At 37.1% G+C, this 27,071-nt stretch overlaps 2 protein-coding genes and 1 long non-coding RNA gene across 4 annotated transcripts in view; all 3 read right to left on the reverse strand.

Annotated features, from left to right (window-relative positions):
• Nucleotides 1–1,236: 1,236 nt before the first annotated feature.
• On the reverse strand, nucleotides 1,237–7,367 carry ebi3 (Epstein-Barr virus induced 3). 2 transcript variants are annotated; one of them, NM_001113508.1, is given in 6 exon segments: nucleotides 1,237–1,435; nucleotides 4,295–4,452; nucleotides 5,445–5,623; nucleotides 5,923–6,040; nucleotides 6,830–7,033; nucleotides 7,177–7,314. In NM_001113508.1, coding segments are annotated over 6 exon segments (909 nt in total). In that variant the 5' UTR covers nucleotides 7,265–7,314; the 3' UTR covers nucleotides 1,237–1,273.
• Nucleotides 7,368–10,897: 3,530 nt separating this feature from the next.
• LOC147846463 (uncharacterized) lies at nucleotides 10,898–12,630 on the reverse strand. Its single transcript, XR_015478816.1, has 5 exons — nucleotides 12,549–12,630; nucleotides 11,684–11,738; nucleotides 11,534–11,599; nucleotides 11,327–11,376; nucleotides 10,898–11,028 (listed from the first exon to the last, which is right to left on the reverse strand). It is a non-coding gene; the product is annotated as an uncharacterized LOC147846463 (long non-coding RNA).
• A 652-nt stretch (nucleotides 12,631–13,282) lies between these two features.
• helz2b (helicase with zinc finger 2b) overlaps nucleotides 13,283–27,071 on the reverse strand; it is a 35,053-nt gene continuing 21,264 nt past the window's right edge. Inside the window, exons 8-19 of the mRNA XM_087241189.1 lie at nucleotides 22,348–26,413; nucleotides 21,096–21,181; nucleotides 20,572–20,709; nucleotides 20,134–20,289; nucleotides 19,913–20,054; nucleotides 19,620–19,739; nucleotides 19,221–19,413; nucleotides 17,177–17,311; nucleotides 16,884–17,105; nucleotides 16,452–16,608; nucleotides 14,425–14,592; nucleotides 13,283–14,244 (exon numbers count right to left, since the gene is read on the reverse strand). Coding sequence (XP_087097315.1) covers nucleotides 14,132–14,244; nucleotides 14,425–14,592; nucleotides 16,452–16,608; nucleotides 16,884–17,105; nucleotides 17,177–17,311; nucleotides 19,221–19,413; nucleotides 19,620–19,739; nucleotides 19,913–20,054; nucleotides 20,134–20,289; nucleotides 20,572–20,709; nucleotides 21,096–21,181; nucleotides 22,348–26,413 — 5,696 coding nt within the window. The 3' untranslated portion in view covers nucleotides 13,283–14,131. The remainder of the gene's footprint in view (nucleotides 14,245–14,424; nucleotides 14,593–16,451; nucleotides 16,609–16,883; nucleotides 17,106–17,176; nucleotides 17,312–19,220; nucleotides 19,414–19,619; nucleotides 19,740–19,912; nucleotides 20,055–20,133; nucleotides 20,290–20,571; nucleotides 20,710–21,095; nucleotides 21,182–22,347; nucleotides 26,414–27,071) is intronic.

A 27,071-nucleotide genomic window follows, 5' to 3' on the forward strand; every position in this document is an offset into this window, starting at 1 on the left:
TACCACTTCCAAAAGCAACCTGGTTTTTATGGTCTTCCATCTAGATGCTTACCAGGCTCAGCCCTGCTTAGCTTCAGTGAGTAACCGGTCTTGGTCTGCAGGATGATGTGGCTGAGGTTAAAATATTAGTCATTTATTTAATGGTGTATACATAATGCTTTAATACCAACAGCATGTGCCACAAATTCTTTTAAAACAGTATTATGCATTATGTCGGTGCCAGTAGCCTAGTGGTTAGAGCATCGAAACGTAGGTGCTCAAGGTGATCCAAGTTCGATTCCTGGCTTGAGGTCCTAAAGGTGAAAGCCCCTAAAAAAACATTGAATTGTATTGTTTTGTATTATTCATAGCAAGAAGGTTGTTGGTTTGAGTCCCGGCTGGACCAGTTGGCATTTCTGTGTGGAGTTTGCATGTTTTCCCTACGTTCACATGAGTTTCCTTTGGGTTCTCCCACAATCCTGCGCTATAAGTGAATTGGATAAACTAAATTGGAGTGTGTGTGTGTGTGTTTGCGTGTTTGTGTGTGTGTGAATGCAAGAGTGTATGGGTGTTTTCCAGTACTGGGTTGCGGCTGGAAGGGCATCCACTGTGTAAAACATATGCTGGAATATTTGGCGGTTCATTCCACTATGGCGACCACTAAAATAGAGACTAAACTGAAGGAAAATGAATAAATGAATAATGACTTTAATTTATTTATTTATTTATTTTTATTTATTTGTATTGATGAAGTGTGATTGCTTTTCATTGTGCAAATATTTGAACATTCCTAAATCAAATACATTTAACCAAATAACAAAAGATATAGAGTATTGTAAAATATTATTATCTTTATATTTTTTAATAATGCTTTACGTTATGTTTACAAATATCTGCCAACAGGGTTAAAAGTCTCTCTCTTTTTTTGGAATTACGATTGTTTTATACCCCATTGATGCATATTTTTCTTTAAACAATAAAATTGAAACAAGACAATTTCTACAGTCCAGATACTAAAAAAAAAACTATTTTGGTACTGAAAAAAAGATAAAAATCTGTAAAAACGTCATTTTACAAGCTTTTTACATCTTACAAGCTTTACTTCTATCAAGTAAATACACACACACACACACACACACACACACACACATATATATATATATATATATATATATATATATATATATATATGATGCAAGTGTTTGTTATTTTTAAAGACAAATCTGCACATTGAGCTTGAATAATAGCAATAATTTATTGAGTTTATTGACAGAATGGTTGAAGCCGAGATCCATCACTTTAGGTATAGTATAGTAGGTATAGTGATGTGTATTGGTGCACTCCATTCACTGCTCTGTCCATCATCAAGAATGTCCTTTGCTGATATTTGGATGTAATACGTCCTTCCTGCCACCAGTCCACTCAGAACCATTTTATTAGACTCGTAAGGGCCCAGCTAGAAAACAATAAACATTAAAGCATGAAATAACCATCATGTTTCATTCCTGCCTCTTAACACAAGAATCACCAAGGCGTATTGTAGAACTAAAACATCCAGCAGGTAAAAATGACCCATTCACATGACTACTGTAGTACTGTTATCTGTTCAGCTGAATCATTTTTTAACTAACTAGAACTTTTTTTATTATTATTTTCATTCGTGAAAAGTGGTTTTGGTATGATCTAGTGATAGGGGAAATCAATGCAGCATCATATCGCAATATTTTCCACAACTATACAATATTGATACATGGGCGCCGATATCATTCATTCATTCAGTTTTCTTCGGTTTAGTTCCTTATTTGTCGAGGGTTGCCACAGTGGAATGAACAACAATTCCGGCATATGTTTTACTCAGCAGATGCCCTTCCAGACACAACCCAGTACTGGGAAACATCCATACACTCGCATTCACACACAAACACACTCAAACTATGGCCTTTTTTTTTATGCAATTCACCTATAGTCTGTCTTTGGTCTGTGGGGGAAACCGGAGCAGCTGGAGGAAACCCTCGCCAACACATGCAGAACATGCAAACTTCACACAGAAATACCAGCTGGGACTCGAACCAGTGACCCTCTTGCTGTGGTGCCTGACGCTGATATCAATACATCACCAATATTTTATTTTATTATACTATTTAGTTGAATATTAAAATCAGTTTATTTACAGTCTTTCTAGATGGTGGTTTTGGTTTTGTTCTGGTGAGGTTAGCTGGGTCGCCTTCAGCATGCAGCAAGTTAGTAAAATAAAGATGGCGGAGTCATAGAAAGGTGTATACAACATTTAAAAGTCAGAAATATTTCTGTTTGGTTAAAACACATTTTTGCAAAGTTTTCCTTTTGAGATCAAATTTGAAATATGAAAAAAAAAAAAAAAAAAATATATATATATATATATATATATATATATATATATATATATATATATATATATATATATATATATATATATTGCTATATATTCCAAACTTACAAGCACAGTAATATTGTATAATGATCCAAGTATCGTCATCCCCATCCCTTTATTTCGTTGTACTGTATCTAGTGTTTGTGCTTTCAGCAGTGACATTTACATTATTACACTAAACTGATCCAGTTTCTGTGCTTGACGATTGGGTTGTCGTGGTCCTAACCTTCAACCACCACCCACTCCCATTACGACTCCCCCTTAAGGTGGTGGGCCTGCAGGAGGATAGTCCCACGTCGCTCCTTCGGGCTAAGCTCGGCCAGGTTTTACGGGAAAAAACCCGGCCACCAGGTGCTTGCATATGAGCCCCAAACCCAGGCCTGGCTCCAGGGTGGGACCCCGGCTGCGCCATACAGTGCAACGTCACGGCCCTCGATGTCATTATGTTCATAAGGGGTTTTTGAACCACACCTGTCACCTAAGATCTTTTTGCTTTGGGAAACCCTACCAGGGGCATTAACCCCCGACAACATAGCTCTTAGGATCACTCAGGCACTCAAACCCCTTCACCCTGATAAGGTGGCGGTCCATGGAGGAGTAAGTGGTGGAGGAGTTCAAGTGTCTTAGGTTTTGTTCACGAGTGAGGGAAGGATGGAGCGTGAGATTGACAGACGGATCGGTGCAGCGGCAGCAGTAATGCGGTCAATGTACCTGTCCGTTTTGGTAAAGAAGGAGCTGAGCCATAGGCAAAGCTCTCGATTTACCAATCAACCTATGTTCCTACTCTCACCAGTGTCATTAGCTTTGGGTCATGACCGAAAGGACAAGATCTCGGATACAAGCAGCTGAAATTAGTTTCCTTTGCATAGTGGCAGGGCACATCCTTATAGATAGGGTGAGGAGCTCTGTCACCCGGGTGGAGCTCGAAGTAGAGCCGCTGTTCCTTCACATCGAGAGAAGTCAGCTAAGGTGGCTCGGGCATCTGTTTCGGATGCCTCCAGGACGCCTACCTATGGAGGTGTTCCAAGCATGTCCCACTGCGAGGAGGCCTCAGGGAAGAGCCAGGACACTCTTGATGGACAATGTCTTTCGGCTGACCTGGGAACGCCTCGGGATCCTGCTGGAGGAGCTGGAGGAAGTGTCTGGGGAGAGGAAAGTCTGGGGTTCTCTACTAAGACTGAGGCCCCCGTGACCCTGCCCCGGATAAGCGGATAAAAATGGCATGACATGACACACTAAACTGAACTTCAATTGTGAAAACTGGACTGAAGCAGTTCCTATTTACTAGAACATCTATGTTAAGCTGCTTTAACACAGACTACATTGTAGAAACGGTACATAAATTAAGATGAATTGAATATAGGAATCTAATATTTTAAGTGGTTGGAAAATAATGGCATTATATAGGTAAATCTGACTTTCTGATGCTGCTAGCAAATCTATTCACAACAGGCATTTGCATAATGCATTTTTAGTAAAAGTTGAAAACTAGGTGAAGTGTTATTGAAAATCTGTTTATTTTTTCCCCAATTTCTGTTTAACGGAAAGATTTTTTTCAACACATTTCTAAACAATGGTTTATTCTGTAGATGATCGGAAATAAAAATATTGCTTAAGGGGGCTACTAATACTGACCTTAAAATTAAAAACTGCTTTTATTCTAGCTGAAATAATACAAATAAGACTTTCTCCAGATGAAAAAATATTACAGGATATACTGTGAAAAAAAGTCCTTGCTCTGTTAAACATTATTTAGGAAGTATTCGAAAAATAAATTTAAAAAAATCACAGAAGGACTAATAACATAATAACAGTACATTTGACCTCTTGGCGGTTCTAGTGTTAAAGTTATGATTTTGCTGTCATTTTGGTTTTGCTACTTTAATGTTAACCCATGAAACTCACAGTTCTAGCAGTTTCCGGTTTGCCCCAGTGGAATCTGACTTTGTATTTAAGGAGAAAGTTGACAGGATCTGGCCATGTGTGCGGTGGACTCCACTGCACAGACACCTTCCTGCCTGGCATTATTATCCCGCTGACATTCTCCGGAGGATCAGGTTTCACTACAGACCAACAAAGCACAGCAATTAAAACACTCAATATGAGTGCAAGGCATACGCATCAAGATGAGAACATTGATAAGAGCTTGATAAGAAAAGCATCTCTTTTGTCACTACAATGTTTTCTGTTGTGACACAAACCACCCAAAGCTACTTAATTTATTTCATATTTTTTCATAATGGTGATATGATTAAAAATTCCTTGTATAATGTAGAAAGAAGTTAATATTACAAAAAAAAAAACAAGTAAATCAGTTGACACTAAAAAAGATTGATTACCTTAAACTTGGGGTGAATTGAATTAACCTTACAAGTCATTTTCAAGAGTTCACACTGAGCTGATGATTTACAAAGCTTATTTGGCATGCTGTCCCGCGAGAGAGCCCCGAGCTCAAGGGCTCCTCGAGCCCGGGGCTTCCTCCCGTTGGCAGAGCAAGAAGGGAGCCTGAGCTCGGTGGATCTCAGAACTCCCCTGCTGCTGTAGCTAAGGGAACGTAAGGAATTAGACAAGCTTGATTGTTATGTATGTTGAATGTCTTTGGATGGTGGGAGGAAACCGGAGAACCCGGGGAAAACCCTTGCGGACACGGGAAGGACATACAAACTCCCCACAGAAACACTCACCGGTCCTATAGAACTAGGACCGGCGTTATTCTTGCTGTGTGGTTCACAGTGCTAACCACTGGACCGCCGTGCCGCCCAATCGCAGGTAAAGGAGGAGAATAGGGGAGGAGGGGGCTTTCTTCCAAACGAAGATAAAGTGAACTGAAAACTGAGGCTATTTATAGTGCCTTAGGGCTCATATGATTGGAAGATTAGTGATTAGCAAATACGAGACTGGACGTGATAAATCATAAGCACGTGATCCTCTCGAAATTAGTTTATGAATAAACTTCACTTAATCAAAATGTCAAATGTGTGTTGTCATAATTTATGGATCATATAACTCTGTATGGTGAAAAAAAATGGTAGAAGAGGACTGTACAATTTCTCACCTATTTGCTCAAAAATAAATGGTTGGATTTGTGTTGCGCTACCGAGAGCATTAACCGCTGTGATGTTGATAAGAGTTGGTTCTCTCGCAAATATCTCCAGTTCCTCTAATGCACATTGCCTGTCTTGGTCTCCCCATTTCTGGCATTGACGAGCACTTGAAACTGGGTCTGAAAAGTTCCTAAATATAAAAACAGAAAGACATCATTAAGTATTTTGCACTGTAATGTTATATTTTAAAAATCCCAAATATGTCCAATGAAATAACTCTGATACTGTAGAAGTAAAAACTCCAAATGGTAGTTCTGTACTTTTAAGAAAGAAAAAAATATAAACAAAGAAAATTTCAGTAAACACTTTATTAAAAGATATTTTTTTCTCTTATTGTGTAGAACATGAATGAAAGAAGAAACAGTGCAATTGTTGTTTTGGAACCTTTAATGCCAATGAAGAACCTTTAGTTGAGAAATTGTAAGATACCTGTATGTAGCAATATACTGGGTTGGAAGTATTGGGTCTGAAGTCAGTGTCCAAGAACAGATTGCCCTCTTAGGGTAACTTGGAGACCAACAATGCACATGCGGGGGAGATGGGGGATCTGAATAGAGCAAACATTACAGGTGAAATATCCGAGACAATGATTACCACGCTCTTATAATAAAAGTCTCACCCTCCTTCCTCTAGCTCTTATTTCACTAATAGTTTCCTTGCGAATAGCACTTGTTTGTATTGCCTCTTTATGTTGATTTGTTGAGTTTACAAGTTGCATTGGACAAAAAGCTCTGCTAAATGACTAAATGTAAAAATAAAGGTTCCAAATTAGACTGTTAGAGGAACCACACTGTACAGAATCTCTAATATTCTTAGTGTGAAGAGAATTTAAATAATCTAAAGCAGGGGTCATCAATCTCGGTCCTGGAGGGCCGGTGTCCCTGCAGGATTTAGCGCCAACTTGCCTCAACACACCTGCCTGGATGTTTCAAGTATACCTAGTGAGACCTTGATTAGCTTGTCCAGGTGTGTTTGATTAGGGTTGGAGCTAAAATCTGCAGGACACCGGCCCTCCAGGAACAAGTTTGGTGACCCCTGATCTAAAGAATCTTTTGTGATTCCACACAATTCCCTCATGTGGCCCCAACATAAATCCATTAAGTTAACTTAATTGTTTTTACAAATGTAAGTGGATTGAACATAAAATAATTCAGTTGTCCATAAAAAAACTCAAGAATTTTGTTGATTCAGCTTATTTTAAATAAGCAATTTGAACAATGCTAAAATTCTTATGTATACATGTTCTATTGGTGTTCTTCATGGAACCTTTAATTATAAAAAAGCTTTGTATTTAACAGTGTGTACACAGAATTATATAAAATGTGCATAAACCTACATCCCAGATGTAGAGATACAGATTGCACCACATCTCCAGTCTGCTTTTGGCAGGTGTAGATGCCTTGGTCCTTCAAACTGGCGTTCTGTATGGAGATAACTGGGCTTGAGACAAGCACTGAGCTGTTAAATCTCCACTCCACCCCTTTTTCCTCTCCGTCAGTGCATGGTATCTTCACAGATGAACCCACTGCTACAAACAGGTCTATTAAGGGAGGTGAGGAGGAAAGAGACAGGCTTGAACAGATCCAACACGCTGTGTATGTGTGTACAGTAAGAGAATACGTGTGTAGAGGTGTATGTATGTGCATGAGGGGAAAAAAGTAATTCTGAACAAATAAACCTTACCTCGAACCGCTGGCTGTAAAGCTGCCGTGCCTTGGCAAAAAACTCCACTTGTTATGACCAGTGCTCCAAAAACGTATATTAAGCACATTGTTATACTCACAAATACATAGAGGTTCTTTTTAAAAAGAACAAACTAAAATTGAACGTACTGTAGTCACACACTCATATTTAAAGGAGAACAGAAATGCTCTGTTGTTTGGAGTTTTGTTAATCATTAGTTGGTAAATACATTTGCGAAAGAAGGCAGGTCCCCGTTTGGCACCATTGGGAAACTAAATACATGGAATTTGAAAAATTCATGTGCACTTTTGACAGTGACACAACAGGATCTAAAAAAAGAAAGGGAATATAAAACAACAAAAACACTTGTTGACAATCTAGGCATACGTGCATATGCAAAAAACAAATGTAGTATTCTGTAATGTATTTCAAAATAAGCATAGATCATGTTGAACTCTACTTACAGACATTAAAAATTATAATATATAATCTATAAAACCTGCAATACGTGTTTACTGGACAAAACTACAACATTGGATCGAGTTAAACAAATTTACACCTAAAAGAATGATATTTTTGCTAACTTAATTTATGAGAAGAAATGCACTAAATTAAGTTGAAATTGCTGCTTTTGTTTAGCTGTAACACGTTCAAATAATTTTGTTTTCAGTTGTAATAGGTGCACTCGTTCTAGTTATAATTTCAAAAATGTTTCCATATGATTTTTAAATAAAATGTCCATTCAAAACATTCAAGCCTGGATTATTAGCATTTGGAATTAATTCTGTAAATAGAAAATATTATAGGGTAATTCATTTCGCTGTGGCGACACCTGATTAATAAAGGGACTAAGCTGATAAGAAAGAAAATGAAAAATATTATAGATGTCAACAGACCAAAAAAAAAAATAAATGTAAACAAATAAATGAATCACTTGATAATAGAATTGAGTCAAAGAGTACAAATTCAATACCTCTGTATTCTATTTGACAACTCAGTGTTTACTGCATGGGTGCACCAACATGGTGCCCATGGGCACCAGGTAGCCCACGAAGATTACATGAGTTGCCAACAGACCTGTTCTAAAAATAGCTCACCATTGCACCACATACCAGTAAGCTGAATCTAGTATTTTTTGAAGCTATTTTTTTAAATCACACCTGCATTGGTGCAAAATTTGGTAATGACATTAAGGTATATTTATATTTATTAAGGTATATATATATATATATATATATATATATATATATATATATATATATATATATATATATATATATATATATATACATATATATATATATATATATATATATATATATATATATATATATATATATATAAACTAAAACTATTTCAGACAAATAAAGTGTTGCATATTGATATTTCTGTTTCTTTCCTTGTAAATCATTGTTGAGAACTATTGTGAGAAATCATGATCAGTGTCTTTACATAGATGAATATCATTAATCATTAATAATAACAACAAATAATTAAAAGTTAATTGAGAAAAAATGTTATTTAAGAAGTGTGTATCAAACTGGTAGCCCTTCACAATAATTGGTATCCAAGAAGTAGCTCTCAGTTTCAAAAAGGTTGGTGACCCCTGGTTTACTACAACTGGGCAAGTGGAAAAAAACACAAATACTACTTTAAAAGAGTAAGAAAAACTGACATAACAATTTCATCAATTTGTCAACAGGTCATTATTTTTATGCTTGCATAACAGAAAGAGCACACATTTGCAGTTAATTAAATGGATGCATTCAATGATATTTTGACAATACAAAATCCTGGGCACATGCTCGATGACACCAGCACGATAAATTAAGGTGAACCTATAATGTTAAGTAGTGACTTATAATCCATAAAATATTTAATGCAGCCCATCAATTATAACTTAAACTAAGGGGAGGGGACAGAGTTTACATAATGCAGGATTCAGTGAGCAGTTTTAGCTACCATGTGGACTGTGATATGATGAGGTCAGAATACTTCTGTAAACAGCACAATGTGCTTGTTTATTGAGTGTGTGGGACTGTTCATTCCTCCTTGTATTTTCACAATCCTGAGTGAAGACTTAATTCACATAAGCAATGAATGCGCAACATCTTTAAATGAAAACATTTTGAATTTGAGCTCTTTGGACGAGAATGAAAGAAGACTTATGAGTGATAACTGGGAACAATATTAAAATCATTTAGGACTGATAAAGGGAACATAATCAAGTTGTTTTGCGCCTTTACCACCCTCTGTTGTGCCTCTGTTGTGTTGATATCTCCTTTTCTACTGTACTATCTATCTGCATTTGTGTCCTTGTGCATTTTAGAGACTAAATGTTTGAAATTGGTGTTTGGAAAGTTAGTAAATTTTTGCACCACTGTCTGACATCAAATTAAGTCAGCAAAGTACATTTAGTTTTTTAGATATGGCACTTTAATATAAAGACAAACACATTTTCTTACAAGATTAATTTCAATAATTTGGTACCTATTTCTCCCTATCACTTAAATAAAATTTGACTTGGAAGAGGCTGTAGTAAATATTTAATGTCTTTTTAAGGCTTTATCCATCTGTCTTCTCTTGTGTTCAAACTCCCAATCCCAAATGAGGTAATAAGTATCCACTGCCAGCAAACAAACAGTTTAACTTTGATTGTTGTCTTTGTAAGGGATAAGATGTTATCTATGAGCCTTATACAGAACTTTTAAATGATTAAAGACAGAAGCCTCTGGCTCTTTTGAGGAGCATTTGCTGTAATGGCAGCAGTGCTCAAAACTACATGAATCCGGATTATTATGTTCTTCAGATTGATTTGAGTATAGCTTAAATTACTTAATAGTTTAAATCCCAGATTTTTAAAGATGCTTAAGATCTTAAAACCTTCCTGCATGGAAGACGCAAAAAGAGAAAATAAACTGAAGTCATTAGGCGCCATCTTGTGGTTGGTGGGGGTTATTGTTGCTAGATACATATCTTTTTTCCGACACAGAAGCCTAACTTTCTGCCTAAATTTAAAGCATTTTTTACTTGAATCTTCAGTCATGTGACTCAATATCATTCGCTTTTCCGCCTTTGACGTGACATGCTACAAATGCTAAATCTATTTTGGCGCCAATTTTCTTACCGTGTGCGTGGCCACAGTGAATAGAGTGGTAACCCAACAAACACATTTACGTTGTAGCAATGTCTGCACAACGTTGTATTTTTTTAAAGGCAACGTTGCCGCTTACGTGCTCGCTACATTGTCACAACGTAGAAATGTAAGACGAGAGAAGGCTGTAGCAACGTTGTCGTGCGACATTCAGCAACCGCGAGGCGGCGTTCTTACTACTTGTATTAATATTTTTTGTGGCAGTTTATCAATACTGCCTAGAATACAGGATAAGCAGCAATTATTTTCCAGTATTGCTTAATATGAAATATTGTTCATTTATTTTTCCTATTTAATTTAACAACTGCATGTGTAAACTTTAAAGTGTAAAAATGCCACACAAATTAATAATCAAACTTTTTATTATATATTTCACAACATTTAATACATACAGTACACATACAGTATCTAATTATAAGCAAACAGTATAAAATAAAGTTTAGATATATATATATAAATATATAAAAGTATATATATATAAATTAAACTAAAGGGTAAACAAACAAGAAAAGTAAACAAGAAATCATTAAAATGTAAATAAATATATAAATAAATATATAAATTAAAATTCAAACACTGGGCAGTGAAACTCTGGACTGGAGAATACAGCAGACCGGGGAGCGCAGCTGAAGACCAGTCGTAGTTGTTGGTATGGAGAAAGCAGTCAGAGGAAGAAACAAATTCAACGGATAATCCAGCTTCAGAGATCCACAGCAGACACAAGTCAAAATAGGCAATGAACAAGAGAGGACAGATCAGAGCTTGACACAACAGCACTTCACAGGAAATGACTATAACTAGCAAGTTATTGAAGTTTCAGACATTTATTGTAATTTCATTACATATAAAATCTCCAGAGTAATTATGTAGCCTACTTTATTTTAATGTTTTAATAATATATCATATACCAAAATTACATACAATTAAATAAATTTAGAGATACAGTGAAAACAGTTTTGAGTTAACAGAAGTCAGAGTTAGTCTCCGAATACTTACTTAAATTATGAGTAGAGAAAGAACAGGCCCTGTAGTTGTGGCGTTGCTCGCTGTAAATGGAATGTTAAACTTAGTGTCATTTCAATAACAGCTGTACAAAATAATAAAGTAATTTTTCATAAGCATGATCTATTTTCCACACTATGGACATGCTGTTTTAGGTAACATAACTACATTTAATAGTAAATAGAGTAGTGTACTTCTTACCTTATTCAATTCTTCTTTCCATAGATCAGGAATTACAGCAACACTGATCTGAGGTGAATTCAACAGCTGAAAACATTTTGAAAGACAAGTTACATGAGTAATTTGAAAACAACAGTGAGTGATTAAACAATAGAGTTTTATGCAACTTACGCATAAATAAAATCCAGAAATTATCAATAGAAGATTACCTCCATGTAAAAATAGCCTGTTGAGCAAAGAAAAGAGTGGGTTTTAAATAAAACATCAAAAGACCAATCAAAATAGAAATTTAGACTAGCAGACCTTTTAATTACTATCTATATTAATTAGGCATATGAACATTAATTTATATACTTTAACTTATAGGGATAGCTCACCCAAAACTGACAATTCTGCCATTTTAGCCTCATCCTTTATTTGTTGCAAACTTATTTAGCTTTTTTCTGCTAAACAATAAAGAAGATATATTAAATAAAGCTGGAAAACTGTAACTATTTAATTCCATAGTCTTTTCCTACTATGAAAGCAAATGCTTACAGTCTTTAGTGTTCAACAGAATAAAGAAACCTAAAGGTTTGGAATCACTTATTACTTACAGGGCAAATAATTCGTGAGTACATATCATTTTTGAGTGAACTGTTCCTTTAACGGGACGCAATCTGCACAGAGATGTTTTGTTTTTAAAAGTTATTTTGTGTGTTTTGTAAAAAGTGGGTCGGCTCGTGTGATGAAGTATCATACTAACTGATCACGATGGATATGGAGAAAACTGAAGTTCAAAAACATTATTGTCCATTTGACTAAAGACAAGGCGTAGGTAAATAATCAGGAAATGTTTTATCGAGAGATTTAACATAATGATTTTAATGTTGTTGCCGTCCGTTAACGGATTGCCGAAATGTTACTCGCTCGTAATAATTACGGCTTTTGTGTGTGTGTGTAATGTTGGAACAGATTGTTGTCGAAATCGTAGGTTTGTTTGAATATTCACGATTTACGTATCTTATTTAGCAAGAAGACATAAAGCAATACTCACGTCTCCTCGGTCGTTGATGAATGAGACGACGGCTTGTTGAAATTTAAACTGATTCAGCTGTGACCAGTAAATGTTGTACAGTGGTCGTCCACGCCACCTAAGCACAACCTAAAGCATGCGACCCTCATGATGTTTAAATGGCAACCTTATGACATCGTTGTGACAACCTTTAGCAACAACGTAGAATCCTCAACCTTTTTACAATGTTGGTACAACGTTGTATGAAGGTCGCTACGTTGAGGCAACGTTGTGTGTTTGTTGGGAAGCTACCTTCGGTAAAAAGATAATTAAATTTCTGTTTGCTTTCCCCCAGAATCGTTATGCAACTTTTAAGTCATGTGGATACGAGGTAATGATATTTCCTTTCATCCATTAAATTTCACTCCGGACATTCTACACAATTTTTGTTTGTGTGGGTGTCCCACAGAAAATGATACAGGTACGAAAAGGGTTTACTGTCTGATATCATTGGCTTTTCGTCCCATTTTTTCGTTGAAATGGATCATCTAAAGAAAAATTGAGAAATTATCTCTAAATGTAAGTCGTCGTTCATTAGATGAGAGTTGTCTGAAATATTTGGCTAAAATTCCTGTTCCTCAGCTTGACCTGTTCGTCTATGTTGACTTCTTTGGGTTAGTTATGGAGTGGATGTTTTACTTAATTGGTCAATGAAACAGTTAATGAAATGCAGGTTAGCTCAAGTACATAGATACTAAAACAGACAGACACTAATGTATTTTGCAGCTCAAATGTTTTATTTATTTATAAATGCACACAAATACAAATCGTTGATGATTAAATAAAAGTTCATTTCAACATGAATTTCATATAGCACCTTTAGAAAATAGCTGCTATGTATATTATAAAAGACATATCAGGCACCAGCACCAGCCAGTGCAACATTAAGGCTATGTTTAGACTGCCATAATATGTTTCGTATCCACCTTTTATCCAGATTGGTTTGTGAATGTTTGTAAAACAATAACAAAAAATTTTTAGATGTACTGTATGTCAATTCTCATTTTTGATTTTACATTTTTGCATTACTTTTAACAGGACACACATCAGTATTTTAAAAAAATGCCTGAGCGAAGTCAGCTGTGACTATATGGAACATCAAAAATGTGATGCACTTCTTGCATCAGTTTTGAACACCTTGTCACGTAAGTAAAGCTAAATTATTACAAAAGTAAAAATAGTGGTCAGTTTGCCTTAAAAGATTTGTCTGCAGCTTAAACATTGCCTTAAAAAGAGACAATTCAGACAATTTGTGGCTTTGTATTTTGTGGAAATGTAAGAATAAAAACAAGCAATCAACAAAACGTTGTATAGTTATACGACATATAACTATATAGGTAGCAAAATATATGCAATTTCATTTCTCAAGCTGCCATAGTTTAAATTGATTGAAAATTATATTAATGGCTACATTTTCATATATGTTTGTTCATTAAACCAATCGTACCTACATTAAAATAGGGGTGGAATGATAAAAATTTGCAAGGGATTATTAAAAATACAAATGTAAAAAATATATATTTACACACTGATTGTAAAACGCTTCAAGATAAATCCAACTTGATTTAACGGACCCTGTGTACTGTTATTTGGTCTGCAGTGACCACACAGCCATGACCTGAATAATGTTTCAGTAGTTTCTGCCACGCTGGGCTGCAGTTCAGTACTGCTTGATTACCTAGAGTACAGAATAAATAAAAATTAGTATTTTATAACAGTCAGTAAACATTAAAAATGACATTATTTTCAATTAAACATTGTGATATTAGGATGCTGATATGTGTATTATTCAGTCATTTATATGAATAAATCATTTGAAAATGTTCCTAGTATAATGTAATGTTCAGGTAAGGATTACCCAGAATGCACAGGCCGACTTGTGCTCTTGTGATGCCCACATTTATCTGGTTTTCATCGCCCACAAAACCAATGTGTTTGGAGAGCCATTCCCTTGAAGGCATAGGTTCAATCTCATCACTGGGACAGGAACGAACTATTGACAGTATCACATACTGCCATTCGCTACCTGCAAGCACATCATCAAAATACAAATAGTCGTCACCTTTTTTTAAGAAAGCAGGTTGAAGATTAACGGAAATAATGATTTAATTGAAAACAGTCCCAAACAATGTTTAACTGAAAACTATTCAACAACCTATAACTACAAGATTTTAAGCCCGATTTGCAAATTAACAAGTTCATGTGTGAACTTCTGAATGACGCATTAAAGAGACTCATCGCTGACATCTCGCAGATGCAAATTTAATATCAAGCAGGCTAGATATTTCAGACCAGTTAGCTGACTCAACCCCACGTTTGATTACATTACCAATCAAACTACATTTGATTGGCGTCAAATGTAGAGATGAGCTACAGCCAATGAGAGCAAGTCATAAGCTGACCAGCTGTTGTGTTCACACACTCAACAGAAATGTCTGTGATTAGCCAGTATGGTCATTGATGTACTCGCTTCACCCTGTATTTACAGACATAAGAGCAAATTAAAGCCACAACTTAAATCAGCTGAACTGTGCAGATATATGAGTGACATGTATATACATATTCATATGAATTATGAGCGATATATGATGCTTTTAGAGCAATTTTAAAAGCTGTGTGTCAGTAATGTCATCACACAAGCAGCCAATAGTGTTCAGCTCTGTATGACGGCTCCGCCCTCAACATTTTATTGGCTGTGATATGAGGTTTGTTGAGTGACAGAGTTGTTGTCATATCTTGTAGTGTGTGACCCCCTCCTGTGTGTCATTTACATAGTGTTGTGTAGTATGAACACATTAAAAGACACAATATCAAATCATGTAGTCTGAGGGTGCTTTCACACCTGTGAATCGATTCAGTTGTTCCGAAACAGAGATTACAATTGTTACATTGTTGCTCTTTGCTCTCGAAGCGGTTCGCTTTCACACTGCAAAGTTTCTAATCGGACCAAAAAAGCTAAAATAAGTGACGTGCGAGTAAACTCTCCTCACATTGGTCAGAGTGTCAGGGTTTATTTTGCAGCGTCCAGCTCAGCTGTCAGGAGAGGTGGTGGTTTGGTGGTGATTGACAGGGTGCACGCGCGTGACGTGTCTGAGGAGAGACGCGGTGGGGAGGGGTGAGAAGGGTGCGCGACGATGCCTATTTGAGAACCGGGAGGGAGACGCGAGATTACCGAGAGATCATCACTCGTTTGCGGGCATCCGGAGACTCGCGAAACTTCCCGCCATACTTATAATTCTCTCTTCATTTAGCTGTAAGCCTATTACATATCCATAAAACACTGTGATATAACCGCGCTCGGATCGCTTTCTCACTGCAATCGAACCGCTCCAGGGTTCATTTCAATCGAGCTGAGACCACCTCATTCAAGCAATCTCGGAGCGATTACTTTGGCGTGGAACAGAGCGCGATTGCCCTGTTCACATATGCCAAACGAACCGCGCTAACTGGGCAAACGAGATACGTTCCGAAACTAAAGTGTAGGTGTGACAGCACCCTGAATGGCACAGTGATCTGCCAATGTTTAAAGTCATGTTTAAACTAGACATTAACAAAATTAAAAAGGGCATCAGTGGCGTAGTGAAAAATGCAGGGCCCCCCCTGCACGGATTATTGACGGGGCCCCCTGGTTAGAAGTCGAGTGGGAGAACCATCTGAAACTGAAGAGCTGAAGGGAGCGATCTTCAGTTTGGGTGAGGTTGTAGTTGGAGCTATATGAAACTGAAGAGGGGGGTATGCGGAGTGGTGGGTGCCATCCGCTACGCCGCTAGAGGGCATACTCATTTACAATTATTTTGCCTACGCTTCAGCCTAACATTTGACCTCTGGTAATAAGCCTCACCAAAGAAAAAAAAACATTTAAACAAAGTTATTTTTGAGTATGACCTTGGCTCTTTGTAATGGTGGTGACAGTGAATCCCTTCAATTCGAAATCAGACAGTCTCTCTCTGATCTGAGCCACCTGTGCATTATAGGGTGATAGAATGGCAATGTCCTCTGGTCTCACACGGCCCACTGTTACCAGCTGAATACAAATCTCAACCTGTGGCAGAACACAAAAACATCCCTTAAGCACATCTTGGCTTCTAACTCTAATATATCTCTAATATAAGGTGCTATGTCAACCAACAAGGGTTAAAATATTTACAGTAACAATTAGGTCAATTTTGAGTTACACAATCACAGATGCCTTTGTGCTTTGCTATAGTGTTTGGTTTATATTTAGGGTATATATATATATATATATATATATATATATATATATATATATATATATATATTTTTTTTTTAATAGTATTTTTTGATGCTTTTACTTACCGCTTTCTTAACTTCATCAAAGTTAGCTTTTGAGTTCTCGTTTCCTCGTGCAGTTGAAACAACTAAACCGATTTCTTCTCCACGTATATCTCCAAACAGAATGCGCTTGCTTTGTCTTCTTCCCTCAGTTTCAGCATTCAGCACGCTTGTCCGTTCACGCACAACAGTTTTCAGCATATCGTTATAGTATGCCTCTGATGGGAATTTGCAGATCTCTTCATGCTAAAGGAAGAGTTTAATGTTAAAAATGAGTAGGTACATTTATATGTGAAGCATAAATGTTTGACTTGTACCATTCTGTACTGGGTGTCAAGCATTATTGCTCTGTCCATGTAGCGTTCAAACAGAGAGCGTGTCATGCCTAATCTCCGCACATGGTTATTCTTCACGATCGGGCGCAGCTGTTTGTGATCCCCCAACAGCACAACCTGCAGGATGAGTGTGTGAGACTGTTTAACAAGGAACTGAAAATCCTCATAGATGGTGGTGAATGAAAATTTCAATAGGCAAGATCAGAGAAGTGCACAGTATCAGCACTGCAAAAACAACAAATCTTTCTTAATGTATTTGGTCTTAATTCTAATCCAAATGTCAATTTGTCAATCAAGAAGCATTTCTATAAAATGAAAAATATTATCTTATAATAGTTTTACCTTAAAACAAGCTAAATAATTTGCCAGTGGGGTAAGTAAAATAATCTTATTTTTAAAATAAGATTATTTTAAATACCCAACTATATAACTAACTGTATAATTTTGCCTATTTTACTGTAAAACCTCATTTAAAAAAAATTTTCTGAGAATTTTTTTTCTTGCCTAGAAAATGCTTTATGGTTTTTTGATCAGTGTTGCTAACTTAGCGACTTTTCAAATGTTCAAAAAAGCGACTAGCGACAAATCTAGTTTTTTTTTTTTGTGTGTGTTACTGGAAATTTTAATAGACTGTCTCTTGTCCGTACTGTACAGTCCCTACTCTTCTTAACGAGCTGCGGGTGATGCCACCGTCCCCTACCCCGCCTCAGAGCACTGACAGGCGGCCCAGTCCTCATACAGCAGCATCTCCCACCTGCAGCCTGACAGCAGATTACCTCTCTGTGTACCGACGGCAAATGATTTAGCACCAGCAGTGTAAAGGTATTTCCTTAGTACTGTCAAACCGATTTGCTTCTCCTTTATTTTAATAATTTAATTTGACCGTTCAATGTTTTCTTGTTCACAAACACAAATATTTTAGTGACAATTTCAGAACTTCTCTGAGTTTATTACGTCTGAGAGATTTCTGCAAAACCAAATCTATAATAATATACTGTATTCCAACAGCAATAAATTTAGTTAAATTGGCATGCTTACATAAGCGTAGTACAAATATAAATACCCCTCTATTGATCATAGCCTGTTAAACAAACAGAAATGGCAGAACGTGATGACGTCAGAAATATGCAAATTAACGTATGACGTATTTTATTGACTTTTAGCGACGTTTTGGTCAGAGCTTGACGCCTTTTCATTGAAAATAGTTGACAACAGTGTTTTTGATATTTGGATTAGAAACAAGACAAACACTCTAAATAAGAAAGGCATTTCTTTGCTATGAAGAAGTCTCTGGTGTCTGGTATCTTATGTTAGCTGACAAAGTTTGCATTTAGGATTGAAATATTATTTATTATTGCATGACGAAAACTTATTTTAGGTCTTAGGACACATGCCTTTAATTATCATATGCTATATTCTTTATTTTCCTTACTTTGTTGCATTTAAATTTATTTCTTTATAATTATAACCCTCTGGTGCTGCAATAGGTAGCAAGTTCGCCTCACAGCAAGTTCGAGCCCTAGCTGAGTTAGTTGGCATTCCTGTGTGGAGTTTGCATGTTCTCCTGATATTGGTGTTGGTTTCCTCTGGGTGTTTCGGGTTCCCCCACAAGTCCAACGGCGTGTGCTATAGGTGAATCGGGTAAGCTAAATTGGCTGTAGTGAATGAGCGTGTATGTGTTTGGAAGGGCATCTACTGCGTAAAACATATGCTGGATAAGTTGGCGGTTCATTCTGATGTGGCGACCCCTGATAATTAAAGAGACTAAGCCGAAAAGAAAATGAATGAATGAATTATAACCCTATTATAAATATATGTATAATGTACTTTATAAAATAACTGTATTATGAAATATTATGTACAAAATATATTCAAAATAATTACATTTTTTCCATTTCTACTGTATTGTTTTCAAAGGTAAGCTGGTAGTATTCTCTCACTATGTCCATCAATATAAATCTGTCCATTTACTATTTAATAATTACCAAACTTGTTTGTTAAAGAAAGAGTCAAGGGTCATGCTGACCTTCTCAGGTTTGAAGCTGACCAATGGGACAAGCGTCTGGGGTTCTGTTGCCATTGCACACTCATCGATGAGGATCTGTCGTGCACTGAGCGTCTTTTTGAGATTTGGGGAGGCAGCAGCCGTGCAGGTACATAGAATAATATCATGCCTTTCCAGTTCATGCAAACGTGCATCGTTTAGCAGCTTCTTATATCTGAGGGTACAGATAAGTGTCATGCAGACATACAGTACGTTCACATTAAATCACACACTTGTATACTTTACATACTCAGATGCCAAAATGTGCATGCACAGAAAATGATTATGGTAATGAAGCTCAAGTTATGTAAAGATGTATTTGATGTTTGGAGTTTATAAATGGGAGAAAGATTCATTAAAATAACATAGGCTTACACTTACTCTTCTATGTCTGTGTCTGTCAGTGAGTAAGGGTCACTCTTAATTCTGTCATCAAAGTCAGTTATTCTTTGTGAATAAGGATTGTGTCCCATTCGAATCCTGTGATGAAGTGTTATAGCTCTAGAAACAAGACAGTGAAGATTTTGAGTACTGTACAGAACAGATAAACTGGTGATTACTGTTTACATGCCAGATAGGCTGCCATGCAAACAAATTGGATTTTCAAGAATGTATTTTAACAATAAATCAGCTTGTACATCATCTCGACATTAGCTTTGATTCAATGATATTACCTGAGCTCAGGTTTAGAGCGCTCCTGGCGTGATTTGTGTGATAACTGGAGGTTGCTGCCTGGGTAGGGATACTCCTGCATCTCCATCTGTCGACTATACACACGTAGTAGCTTCAGCTTCTCTCCAAACTTGAGCAAGTATTCTGTAAACACAAGTTGTAAATTTAGATTTATAAATACAAATTGCTGCACACAAATTCAAGTTCTTTAAAAGATACTTACCTGCAACTACATCTACAGACTTGTTTGAGGGCCCACAGTACAGAATAACCTCTCTCTTGTCTTTGTCTGTCGGGTCCTTCAGCCTCCAAAGATTCCTAGAGTTCAGCTGAGAGAACCAGTACACGATATATGCTCCTACAACAGTCTTTCCTGTTCCTATAAAGGTCAAACAAACACAAGACCCCATTCAGTCATATTAACACTTTTTTAGGGGAAATACCATCTGACTATCATAACATAAACTGTGATCATTGATTTGTGATCTTTAAGGATAGTTGGGTTGGATAAATCTCTGCGCCAACAGCACTGACCAGTTGCAACAGACAACAGCGATATGAGTGATAATAACAGTGTTCTGACATACTAAAACAAATGTGTCTCTAGCCATTGGTCCATCTGTTGGTGCAATGTAAAAAAACAATATGCAGAATATATAACCTGGTGGTCCTTGAATGATGGTGAATTTGCCATTCAGAGCTTTTTCCAAAGCTTTAAACTGACTTTCATTCAGCTGAGGCAGACCTGCTGGTGCTTCCTCTCTCATGAGCAAATATAGCGGTACATCTTGATTTGAGCCTGTTGAGTGATAGAGCCAAACGTATCTTAGAAACCAGTTAACCAAAGTATATTACAGCACATTAAAAGTTTTCAAGTATTTTTCAGTGCAGTTTTATCTACTATAAAACTTTTTTTTTAAATGTAGACACATTATCATATTATTTTACAGTACAACATTTCACCCAGAATGTTTCTACTAAACATGTCAAATTAGCATAAAAACATAATCCCATTAAAGCGCTGGTGGAAGTTGAAATTTCCTAATGTCCAAAGCAGCACATAAACCTATATCCTATGCAGTACATAAACACATAAAAGGCAATTAAACAACACAAACATGTGGGTTAAACCATGTCTTTATTGGCATTAAATAATGATGCAAATGTAAACTATTTATTGCTTACTTTGGTTCACGATCCGGTGTTTTAGTGCAATGTTCTGAACAAGTTCATTCGCTCCTTTTAGATTATTCACTGCACTTTCCTTCCGTCTGAATGAATCAAGCAGAAACAATACACACATCAGTGGAACTGGTTGTCATGTCTTTCAATTTTTATATTGAACAACATATATTTTTAAAGTTAAAGAGGTAGGACACCCAAAAATGGTCATTTACTCATTCTTCATCTGTTGAACTTTCTTCTGTTAAACACAAAAGAAGATATTGTATATTGAAGAAAGCTGGAAACCTGTAACTATTGACCTCAATAGTATTTGTAGTTCCTACAATGGACGTCAGGGGTCACAAGTTTTAGCATTTTTCAAAATATCTTCTTTAGTGTTCAGCAGAATAACTAACTAATAAAGGTTTGGAGTCTAACCACTTAGGCACAATCCCTATTCTATCCTTTAGCCCTTCCCCTTACCTCTACCCCTCGTTATGCACATCTCCGTAAAGGGGTAGGGGTGTCCCAATTCTCTTTAGCTTGAAGGCGTAGGGCTAAGGGGAAGGGGTAGATAGCCCTTCGAACTGAGGTTTTTCAGGACCACACTTGAAACCAAGGGGTATGATATTTTCCCAGAATACACCAGCTAAAATGCTAAAATAAAAAACGCAAAATCTATAGTCCCTAATAATAACTCCTGTATAGCAGTCCCACAACATTCTGACACTCGATGACACTTGAATAGCCTGTCAGAAAAGTCTAGTAGCTGGGAATGGGCTTTTTACAGTGTCTGCTATAATGTTGATGTTGTTTTTGATGTGTTTACATAGATGAATATGGCCACTGTGTAAATGCGCTGTATAGTTAAGATCATATTGCCACATTAGATCATTATAATAACATAATATATGCCTTCAGTGATTTCCTGAAGATAAATACCAAAAAATAGCACAACTGGAATAACTACAGCAGTCGCGATCGCCTGATCTCATGAGATCGCAATGACATCTGATGACATGTACAGGTGCTGTTGTGATGTCCCAATTCTTAGGGTTAAAATTTTAAACCCTTCGCACTCGCTTTTAAGAGCCAATGGGAAGGGGTGGGAGTACAAAAACAGAAATGGGATTGAGCCTTAGTGTTGAGTAAATAGTGAGTACATTTTTATTCTCGGATGAACTATGAAGTAACTAGATTCTGGTGCAATGCTATAAAGTGTTATGAGTAGTTAAATAATACTAAAGAACTGTATAGTTGTTGTGTGACTTACATGTCTGGAAGAAGTTTTGGGATAATCTCCACAGTGAATGTCTCATTCCTTTTAAATTTTGGGATTTTCATGGATGCATATTTTACATTAAAGTTAATGATTTTAAACTTATTCCCACTGTTCTCTGGAGAATCCGAACACAGTGTTGTCACAGCATGGGCCACCCAAGTAAAATATTTTGGATCCAGCTCTGACTGTTCTGCTTGGTTCTGCTCTAGATCTCTCTTTCGGATACAGAGCAGACACCTGCCTAGGTCAAATTCAATTGCCCATTTCTTGATATTCTCTTCAGGTAGAGAGAAGTTTCCAGAGAGTCTGGAATCGTCCCAAGTTATTGCCACATTTTCTATCACAACACAATCACTATCATCCACAGCCGTTGCAGCAGACTCCATTTCACAGAGGGGCCTCCATATCTGCACATATTCCTCTACATTACTGTAGGAACCTTTGGATGGATGGTCTGCAATTCTGGAAAAGCACTTGATAGGATTGTCAGTGTGCTCCACACATATCTCAAAACTTGAACTCAATCTAAATAACTGTACAGTTGGTGCCCAGTAGCCTCTGTCCCTTTCTGAGGTCAGCTGTACCTGGACAGTGTCTCCAACTTTCAGATTAATTTGGAAGTCAGTGTAATGATCCTCTTCAGAAGTAAATGTGCGATCAGGATCCCATCGAGATGTATCAGACAATTCACTGTTCCTGCTGTTATCTTTCACATGTGCTGCCAATACGAGAGACTTTGCCTCATCCCACTTTTCGTCTCTCACAGCCTCAACAATAGCTTGCCAAGTGCTCTGCTGAATCTCTGAAGAGATTTTCATGTTCTGGAGGGGGCTCTGGGTCATGCTCAATCCGTATATACGCTTTTTCCACGTTAGCTTCACATGTTTTGGCTTTTTGATAAATAGTGGTTGATCTTCAAGCTGTAAATTTCTGTACTGAACAGGAAGCTTTTCCGGGAAAGTTCCTTTGTCAAATGGAAATGACAGTTTAAAGCTTTCACTGTCCCGTTTAACAACGGTGACAAAAGCCACTTTGTATGTGCTTTGTTTCTGTAGATTGACTGCTATTTGAAGTGCCTCAACTTTGCTCTCATACTCCTGTGCCCTCTTTTCTCCTCTTTTACACTTTTCACACAGCAGATCAATGTCTGTCTGAGAGTACTCTACAGGACGATTACCGAGAACTGCATGCATGAGCCTCTGAAGAACCACATCAATGTACCGCCGAATGGGTGAAGATGCATGTGTGTAAGAGTCTAGATGTAATGAATAGTGCCCAACTAAAGCTTCTCTGCAGGAGAGAGAACGAATGAAGAAGGCTTTGTTGATGCTGGCACTTAATTGAACAATTGCCGGAACCAATTGAGGATGAATGTCATCTGTAGAAATGAGGTCAGCCATTTTGTAGAAATCACATGTCAAAGCTGCTGATTTGATCTTTTTCCACACAGATGTCAGAATGATGAAACTTCCACAGTTCTGCCCGTTGTTTGGATCCAGACATTTCTCTAGTACTTGGAGAGACTCAAACTTCTCATTGTATTTCTTAAGTCTATTCACCAGTCCAGGAGAGGTGTTTGGAAATTGGGTTTGTTGATTAATAATTTGATCACTAGCTCTTTTAAACATCAGTTTCAGCTCCTCCATCATTAACCTGCACTTGCTGTCTTCAGATGATGCAAGATCAGAGGGATTGGAACTGTTCACCTGTCTAGAGAGCCTCTTTGTCCTGTGATCAAGTGCAAAACGACAAACCACAAGGATGCAGTCTTCCAGAGTGCCAAATTTCATCTCTTTTTCTCCAAGTTGGTTGATGATGCTGTCAGCCTCACTGTAGGACAATGCCTTGCATGACCTAATGCGGGAAAGCACCATCTTTTCCTCTACTAGTTTCCCATTTCTCTTTTCTACTTTCAGCATCAAAGAGATGGCACAGCGTTTTTTGCCTGGTGCCAAATTCCACATGTCTGATTGTGCTCCCAAGTTCTGAATATTGTCCTCAGACACATAGTTTAAAAAATCTGCCTTGTGAATTCCAATTTCAAAATGAAATTCAGACTCGCTGACAGAGATGGCATCTCGTAGTTGGCTTGATAAAGGGCTGGAGTTAGCTTCAGGGTTAGGATTATTGTTTGGGTGAACATATCTAGACCCTAAAGAATACACAGTGAAGGTAACTGCATTATTCAGGTCCATTCGCTGTCTCTCTAAATGAAATGTCAGGTGGGATGAAAAAGGAATGAGTTCCATGTGTTGATTACTAATCTTCTCTAAAGCTTCTGCATTAGGAGAATCCTGGCACCTCAGAGGAGTGCAGGATTTGGTGTCTGTGTACTCTGACAGAAATTTTGACACTTCATGGTTAAACATGATGTTTAACTCTTCAATCATTCGATGTGCTTCTCTCTCCCCTGGCTTCTGGTGTTTATTAAGCTGGGCATAGCTCCAGTCTTCTTTAAGTCGTGTTTTGCGCTGGCTTCTGGCAAAATGGTAAGCCACTCGGACACAGTCCTCCAATGTATCAAATCTTAGTTCACCATCACACTGACATATTATATCCTCAGCCTCATTGTAGGTCAGCTGCCTTTTAGATTTGACCATAGAGAGATCAAAGGTCTTTTTTGTGATGACCCCTGACTGCTTTTCCACTTCAACAATTAAAGAAATTGCTTTCCGATCTTTGCCTGGGAGAAGACTCCAACAGGTGGTGGAGAGATGTTTGGGGAACATAAATGCTGGTTCTTTTCCAGGTGCATAAAAGGTTGCTCCCATATCCTTTGCGAATGCATCAATGGAACTGTCCTTAGACACAAAACTAGCTACATCTGCAACATGAACTCCTATTTCATAGCAGCTTCCAAGATCATTGATGCTGATGGCATCATCTAAGACTTCAGCGTTAGGTGGATCAACAGTAAAGGTTTTTAAACCTGTAAAATCCTTTCTTCTCTTGTCATCAATTCTGATTTCTAAAAGCGTGTTCTCTTGCATCAGAGGAGGAGACATTAGTTTGAATTCTGATTTTAAAATCTTAAGACCCTCCTCTAAAGATGTCCCAACTGGTAGAATATCTGTAACTCTACCAAGTGGAAAGGAACAGTGTTCTTTCCAGCCCAATATCTGCACGACAAAAACATAGTTCTGTTTTGTTTGTTCATTAATAGGAACTCTTCCTGTTATTGTCCAATTGCCACTGACACATTTCCACAGAGGAATTAATTTGCGAGCCTCTTTCTTTACCAAAATGCGTATTTTGGTGGTTGTGTGGTCGAGGGGTATCATCATTTTTGGCACCAGGTTTTGGTCAGGATTCAGTTTTTTTCTATTGTAATTTTCATCTTCTAATGAACACACACATTCAGAGGATGTTGGTGATCTATTTGTGAGCCCTAAAACTCTTCCAGTGAGATGCCCTTCATCATGTCGTCTAATCTCAACCACAACTTCATCACCAGGGAAAGACATGCCAATGTTTTTCCTCCCTTTAATATCAATGCGTTCAGATGGGTTGTCATATGGTATTATATAACCTGACTGATATCCTTCCATCACCAATTCTCCACGTTTGTAGAGAGCAGGCTGATTCCTGACCATCTCCAAAAGGTTTTCTTTTTCAGCGGAAGTGAATATCCGCCTCTTTTGTTCATTGTCATCATCAGACTTCTGTGCATCAGAATCATAGTTCTCCATCTCTTTCAATATAGCATCAGTTTCAGCCTGGAGGTTTACAACAGTCTCAATCTTTTCAACATTTTCTGTCTTTTGAAACTTTGAAATTTCCAACACTTCTCGCTGTAGGACATCTCTGGTGAAATGATCTGGTTTAATGCTGCCCTTACTGATGCAGTGTTCTATGTAGGCCCTCCAGACTTTTGAACACTTTCCAAAGCAACAAAGAGCACCAGCATCTCCAATTACAACCACTAGCGACTGGGCTCTGGTCAAGGCGGTGTTTAGCGCACGGATATCATCAAAGAACTCTGGGCAGCTTGAGTCTAACTGAAGAAGTTTGTCTCTTGTGTGGACTGTTGTTATTATGATGACCCTGAACTGTTTTCCTAAGAACACAAAATTTTGAAGAGTAGGTTGTAATTTCACAACAACAAAACATATAAAATAATATATTGACAGGAATTTTTATGACTTGTGATCAGGGCTTGACAATAACACCCGCCAACCTGCCAAATGCGGGTAGAATTCAGCTATGGCGGGTTTTCGGTGTAATCGGTTTTCTTTTAAATAGACTGGACAAAAATGTATGCTCATGCGCCCACAGTCTTGCTGCTTTGAAGAGCTCCAGATTTGTTATTTTGTAAGCAGCACCGGTTGCTTCCGCTTTAACCATTCTTTTATCAGATTATTAACTTGACTAACGTTAACCATGTGCGGGTGATCATCCTTTCATTATCACACATGATATGTTTTCTTTAGCTTACAGTGTTTTGTTTTGTTAATATGGTTTAATTGTCATTTATTACAATAACATTGCTTTAATGGGAGATTAACTACCCATTTGTGTGGTCAACAGATTACTGTGCATAGTTTTAGATACATATAATATTATCTACATTATAATATTATTAATATAATTATATTATACATTATACATATATATATATATATATATATATATATATATATATATATATATATATATATATATATATATATACAGTATATATATATATATATATATATATATATATATATATATAT

The sequence above is a fragment of the Danio rerio genome, chromosome 2, assembly GCF_052040795.2.
Source record: "Danio rerio strain M-AB ecotype USA chromosome 2, GRCz13ab, whole genome shotgun sequence".
NCBI lineage: Eukaryota > Metazoa > Chordata > Actinopteri > Cypriniformes > Danionidae > Danio > Danio rerio.

Coding starts and splice junctions, on each gene's coding strand:
- ebi3 (XM_087238504.1), bottom strand. CDS start 7,264: ATGTGCTTAATATACGTTTTTGGAGCACTGGTCATAACAAGTGGAGTT. Junction 5,624..5,922: donor CAGTATATTGCTACATACAG/GTATCTTACAAT, acceptor TTTTATATTTAG/GAACTTTTCAGACCCAGTTT. Junction 4,453..5,444: donor ATTTATTTTTGAGCAAATAG/GTGAGAAATTGT, acceptor GTTGGTCTGTAG/TGAAACCTGATCCTCCGGAG.